This window comes from Ovis canadensis, chromosome 11, assembly GCF_042477335.2.
Source record: "Ovis canadensis isolate MfBH-ARS-UI-01 breed Bighorn chromosome 11, ARS-UI_OviCan_v2, whole genome shotgun sequence".
NCBI classification, from domain to species: Eukaryota; Metazoa; Chordata; class Mammalia; order Artiodactyla; family Bovidae; genus Ovis; species Ovis canadensis.
This window is the reverse complement of record NC_091255.1, coordinates 28865312-28871443: the sequence shown is the minus strand read 5'-3', so window position 1 is coordinate 28871443 and position 6132 is coordinate 28865312. Positions and strand designations below refer to the sequence as shown.

The 6132-nt window shown below is 53.7% G+C and overlaps 1 protein-coding gene across 1 annotated transcript; it reads left to right on the top strand.

The window, feature by feature from the left end:
- The first annotated feature begins 1014 nt into the window (after positions 1-1014).
- DHRS13 (dehydrogenase/reductase 13) lies at positions 1015-6126 on the top strand. Its single transcript, XM_069542744.1, has 5 exons — positions 1015-1529; positions 1642-1760; positions 2835-2958; positions 3144-3455; positions 5404-6126. Exons 1-5 carry the CDS (start codon positions 1403-1405, stop codon positions 5853-5855), a joined length of 1134 nt encoding a protein of 377 aa, XP_069398845.1. The 5' UTR covers positions 1015-1402; the 3' UTR covers positions 5856-6126.
- The last annotated feature ends 6 nt before the right edge of the window (positions 6127-6132 follow it).

The following is a 6132-nucleotide window of genomic DNA, read 5'->3' as shown; positions in this document are numbered from 1 at the left end:
ACATTGTTCTGCTCAGTATTTCCAAGGCTACCTGCACTGCTGGGCATGCTGTGAGTGCCAAACAACAGGTGCTAAATTGTACTGGATTTCTCCTTTCTCCTGGCAAGTCACCTGGCCAGAAATAATACGCTTACCCATGCCTCCCTAGCTGTCCCCACCCACTCAGCCATCATAATCACGTCTATTCAGTAATGAAGCCTCTACCTATTTCTCCCACCTGTCAGAATCACTCCAGAGACAAATTTCCTCCTGAAGATCAGAGGACAGATTTTACACTCTCTTCCTGCTTCCCTTCGGAAATGGAGGGGTGGAGGGTTTCCCTAGTGGGCCAGCAGCTAAGACTGCACTGCCAATGCAGGAGCCCCAGATCCAATCCCTCAGGGAACTAGATCCCACGTGCTGCAGTTAAGAAGACCCGGTGCAGCCAAATAGATATATATATAAAGGAGGGGTCTGGTAGGGTATGAGGAGGTGGGGAGATAGACAGCTAATGAATATGTGAATCCTGACAGCCCTGAACTGATGGTGCCACCCTGCACGCACTGTGTCACCTGTCTGACCTCCATGGGAAGAAATGGAAAGAATCCTAGAAGCTGAGGGGTTACCTGCTGGCTCAGCTGGTAAAGAATCCGCCTGCAACGCGGGAGACCTGGGTTCAATCCCTGAGTTGAGAAGATCCTAGAAGCTGAGGGCTGAAATCAGAGGATAAGGAACTGATGGACTTGTTCACAGAGGGCAAAGAATCCAGGACTAGACTGTCAGCCACAGCAGCATTCAGGCGCCCTCCGCTCTCCAGATGGGAAAGACTGCTACATACTGACACCCAGAGAGCCCATCCGTCTGCTAAGCCCCCTCCTGCAAGTCTTCCGCTACAGAACCCAGCATAGAGTACAGGTACACGCGAAGACGGTCATTCATGCACACACTGACGGACTACAGATGCATGCAATGCACACACCTGGAGGGGCACACACTCAGACACCTACAAGGTGCTCACGCGGGCGCGCGCACACAGGATCCAGAGGCACGCACACAACCTAAAGGACGATCACAGGATCCATGGGCAGGCACATCACAGACCAAAAAAGCTAGCACCTTCACTAGAGGTGCGTGTACATACCTAGAGGGCGCTCCCAGGCGCAAACGCACACAGGCACCTAGGTTTTCACACCAGCGCACACCCCGAGGACGCAGACGCACGCCTAGGGGGCGCTCCCAGGGCCCACGCACACACGCACGCACACACATCCCTGCCCTGTCTCCCGCCCGCCTCCGCCTCCGCCTTCGCCAAGCCGAAGAGCGCCAGGCGCCCTTCTAGGCCCGTACGGGGAGAGCCCGCAGCCCCCCGGGCGGCGATCCAGGCGGCTCCGGGCCTGGGCGGGAGCCCGGAGGTGCGGCCAGCATGGAGGCGCTGCTGCTGGGCGTGGGGCTGCTGCTGGGCGCCTACGTGCTTGTCTACTACAACCTGGTGAAGGCCCCGCCGTGCCGCGGCCTCGCCAGCTTGCGGGGCCGCACGGCGGTGGTCACGGGTGAGTGCTGGCTGGCGAGCAGGGGGCGGGGAGCCGGGACGGCGGGGCGGGGAGCCGGGACGGTGGGGCGGGGGCGTGACGCCTCAGCTCGGCTCCCGCCCACCCTCCTCAGGCGCCAACAGCGGCATCGGGAAGATGACTGCGCTGGAGCTGGCACGCCGGGGAGCGCGCGTGGTGCTGGCCTGCAGGAGCCGGGAGCGCGGCGAAGCCGCTGCGTTCGACCTCCGCCAGGTGAGGGAAGGCGGAGCCTTGAAAGGCGGGGCCTGGAGGGGGCGGGGCCTGGTGGGAGGGCGGGGCCTGGCGGGAGGGTGAACAGAGGACGGAAGCACCGAGGAAAAGAGCCGGGCAGCTAGAGACATGCGGGCGGGGTTATCCAGTCCCTTAAAGGACAGTGCAGCCCGGTTCTCCAAATGGAGAAGAGGGTGCACAGGTGCTCTGGTCACACAGCGAAGGGACACCAGATCTGAAGGAAGTAACTGCTGTTCTAATACATTTAAGAAACAGTGGAATTTAATGAAAGTTGGAAAGAGAACAGCAGAGGGAACAGCATATGCAGAGGCCCTGAGGCAAGATAGATGGTCTGATTTGAGAAACTGATTGAAAGGTTTAATGAGGCCAGAGCACGGAGTATGGAGTATGCAGAGAAGAGGCAAAAGGAAGGGGCTGAACTCTCTGAGCCAGGGCCAAGTTCAAAGGGCCCTTATAGACCCTACTGAGGAGATCAGATTTCATAGAATGGACAGTGGAGATCCAATAAAGTGTTCTCAGCAGGGACTGGACTTTCAGAATAACCTTTGGGAATGAACCCCTAAGTGGCTCTGTGGCACCTGGTTTGTAGGGGGTAAGAGTGGGTTGGAGGAGACCAGTGAGTAGTCCGTTGTAGATTTTAGGGTAAACAATAATGGGCAGAGGGTATGATAATATTAATAATAATAGCAAGTACAAAAAAAAAAAAAAAAAGCAAGTGCCTACAGAGTGGTGACTACATGCCAGGCAGTATTCTAAAGATTTTACATATATTAACTCATTTAATTCTCACAATAACTCTATCAGTAATATTATTATTTCCATTTTACAGAGAACTAAGGCTCAGAAAGATTAAGTATCTTGCCCAAGGTATCACTCTAGTAATAAGCAAAGTCAAGATTTGCATCCAGCATCCACACACTTACCCACTACATGCTAATGCCTGGGGTAGATCTTAGTAGAAGGAGTTAGTAGCAGGAGCTGAGCTCTCAGAATTTGGTGCCTGGGGAGAAGGAAGAAAAGGGTGCATATGACAGGCCACTTCTTGCCACTCCACAGGAGAGTGGGAACAATGAAGTCATCTTCATGGCCTTGGACTTGGCCAGTCTGGCCTCCGTGAGGGCTTTTGCCACTGCCTTCCTGAGCTCTGAGCCACGGCTGGACATCCTCATCCACAATGCCGGTGAGGGCAGCCGACTTGCGGAGGGGCGAGAGGGTGCCCAGGGCAGCCGACCCTTCCAGGCAGGCTTGGCCGAGGGACTGGTAAACATGTGAGAAGGATGCCCCCTACCACTATCTCACCTGGGGGATGCTGAGGCCTCCAAGGATCCCTCTGGAGCAGTTGTTCACACCTAGCCCCTACCCCAGGGATCAGTTCCTGTGGCCGGACCCGGGAGCCCTTTAACCTGCTGCTGCGTGTGAACCACATCGGCCCCTTCCTGCTGACACACCTGCTGCTGCCCCGGCTCAAGACAAGCGCCCCCAGCCGTGTGGTGGTGGTCTCCTCTGCTGCCCACCGCAGAGGCCGCCTCGATTTCACACGCCTGGACCGCCCAGTGGTGGGCTGGCGGCAGGAGCTGCGGGCATATGCCGACAGTAAGCTGGCCAACGTGTTGTTCGCCAGGGAGCTTGCCACTCAGCTTGAGGGCACTGGCGTCACCTGCTATGCAGCCCACCCAGGTGAGGTTTATCTCTCTGGCTGCTCTGCTTCATTCTTATTTCCCTTCTCCCATCCTCGCCCCTTCCCCTGCTCCCCCAGCCTCTCACTGAGCCACAGAATCTCAGAGCAGGAAGGAAGCCTGGTCCAGGGAGAGGCCTGTTCCTTGCTGATCTTAAAGCCAGGCTCTCCTTGTCTGAGCTTGTCTCACACCACAAGCTCAGATGCTGAAGGCTGGGTAAGGCATGGCAATGAGGAAGGCCTAGGTTCTCACCCCAAGGAGCCATCTGCATGACTGAACTGATGATGTTAGCTAATAATTACTCATTCAGGAAGCATTTAGTGAGTACCTACTATGTTCTAGGCATTAATCTAGACACAGGGAGTGTAGCAGTGAGCAAAACAAAGACCTCATCCTTGTAGAGTTTACATTCTACTTTATAGAAGGAGACAGCTAATAAATGTATACAATGACAGGTGGTGTTTAAAGTGCTGCAGGGAAAGATAAGACAGGGAAAGGGGGCTAAGAAATGACAGAGTTGGCAAAAGAAAAAGAAATGACAGGGGGTGCTATATTTATCTATGGCAGTCAAGGAAGATGTAACTGAAAAGGTGACGTTTCAGTAGAAGCTTGAAGGAAATGAATGACCTGTGAGGCATTCTAGAGAGAAGAGTAAAAGAACAGAGCAAATACCAAATGCAAAGGTCCTGAGGCAGAAGTGCTTGGTATGTTTAAGAAAGAACAGAGAGCCTGCTGTGGCTGGAGCAGAGTGAGGAAGGGAATGTGGCAAGAGATGAGGTATAGAGATAGGCTGGGTCATCCAGGGTCTAGGGGTCCACTAGAAGCATTCTTACAGTCTGAGTGATTTTACTAATTAGTAAGACCCATCCTGAGGTGTTGGAGAAGACTCTTGAGAGTCTCTTGAACTGCAAGGAGATCCAACCAGTCCATCCTAAAGGAAATCAGTCCTGAATGTCCATTGGAAGGACTGATGTTGAAGCTGAAACTCAATACTCTAGCCACCTGATGCGAAGAACTGAAAAGACCCTGATGCTGGGAAAGATTGAAGGCAGAAGAAGGGGACGACAGAGGATGAGATGGTTGGATGGCATCACTGACTCAATGGACATGAGTTTGAGTAAACTCCCAGAGTTGGTGATGGACAGGGAGGCCTAGCGTGCTGCAGTCCATGGGATCACAAAGAGTCAGACACGACTGAGTGACTGAACTGAACTGAAGACCCATCCCTGCCTTAGGGAACAAGTTGCCGGATAACAAGATCTGCCTGATCCATAATACTATACCGAATATTAGACAATCATTACCTAAGGCTCATTAAAATTATAATAGTGATAATAATAATTATAGCTAGTCATTATTAGACTCCATATCTCTAATATCCAAAGCAGTGGCTGGTCTATTGTAGGTGTTCATAAATGTTTGCTGGTTAAACAAGGGAACAGGAGGACTTTCCTGGCAGTCCAATGGTTAGGACTTCACATGTTTCCAATGCAGGGGGTGAGGGTTTGATTCCTGGTTTGGGGAATTAACATCCCACATGCCACTGGGGGAGGCCAAAAGATAAAACACAAAGGAACAGGAAAAAAGATGAGCTAGAAAAAAAGATGGAGACAGATTGTTCCAGGCTAGTTTCTTGCCTGGAGAATCCCATGGGAGAAGTCCATAAGGTTGAAAAGAGTCGAACATGACTGAAGTGACTGAGCAGGCAGGGACACAGCATGAGCAATATCTGGAAGATGAGGATGTGTAAGGAGCTTGGATGAAGAAGTGGCTTGCTGTTAGAAACGAGTGAGGTCAGCTTATCAGGTCCCTAAGTACTACCTGGTTAATACGACCTTGGCTTCCCTGGGACCGGACTCTTTCACTCCTTTGTAGCCCTGTGCTTGCCTCTTACCCTAGATCCTCACCCACTTCGTCTTCCCCGCCACTTCCTTTCTTCCCGTCCACAGGGCCAGTGAACTCGGAGCTCTTCCTGCGCCACGTTCCTGGATGGCTCCGCCCACTTTTGCGCCCCCTGGCTTGGCTGGTGCTCCGGGCACCGCGAGGGGGTGCCCAGACACCCCTGTACTGCGCTCTGCAGGAAGGCATTGAGCCCCTCAGCGGGAGGTACTTCGCCAACTGCCACGTGGAGGAAGTGCCCCCAGCCGCCAGAGACGACCGCGCAGCTCACCGGCTGTGGGAGGCTAGCAGGAAGCTAGCAGGGCTTGGGCCTGGGGAGGATGCCGAATCTGATGAAGATTCCCAGCCTGAGGACCCGGGGACTCCATCCTCTCCGAGCAGCCCCCACCCCGAGGAGCCCACGGCTTCCGAACTCTACCCCAGCCCTCAGAGTTCAACAGACTGGTCTACGGTCACGCGCCGAATTCCGGTTAAAGCTGAACTTGAGTCTCAGGCTTGCTAACCGCCCACCCCCCCACACACCACCCCCCACCCCACTCCTACACACACACACACACACACACACACACGCAGACCTGGAAGCTTTCCAGGGCACCTGGTGGGCCTTTAAAACCCTAGCTGTGTGCCGGGCCATGCACTAGGCAAGGAGAGAGTTGCCATTTTTGCATCCATGGTTACTTTCCGCGGTTTTCGAGGTATGTCCTGGACAGCTCGTTTCCTCGTGGAAGGAAATAAAGGGTGATTATTTCTCCCTGAGAGGAAGGGTAATCCCAGATTGA

What these genes read in the sequence shown, in the direction of transcription:
- DHRS13 (XM_069542744.1), top strand. Translation starts at nt 1,403, where the DNA reads ATGGAGGCGCTGCTGCTGGGCGTGGGGCTGCTGCTGGGCGCCTACGTG. An exon ending in CCGCACGGCGGTGGTCACGG is followed by an intron (nt 1,530 to 1,641) that starts GTGAGTGCTGGC and finishes CACCCTCCTCAG; the next exon opens with GCGCCAACAGCGGCATCGGG. An exon ending in CTGCTATGCAGCCCACCCAG is followed by an intron (nt 3,456 to 5,403) that starts GTGAGGTTTATC and finishes TCCCGTCCACAG; the next exon opens with GGCCAGTGAACTCGGAGCTC.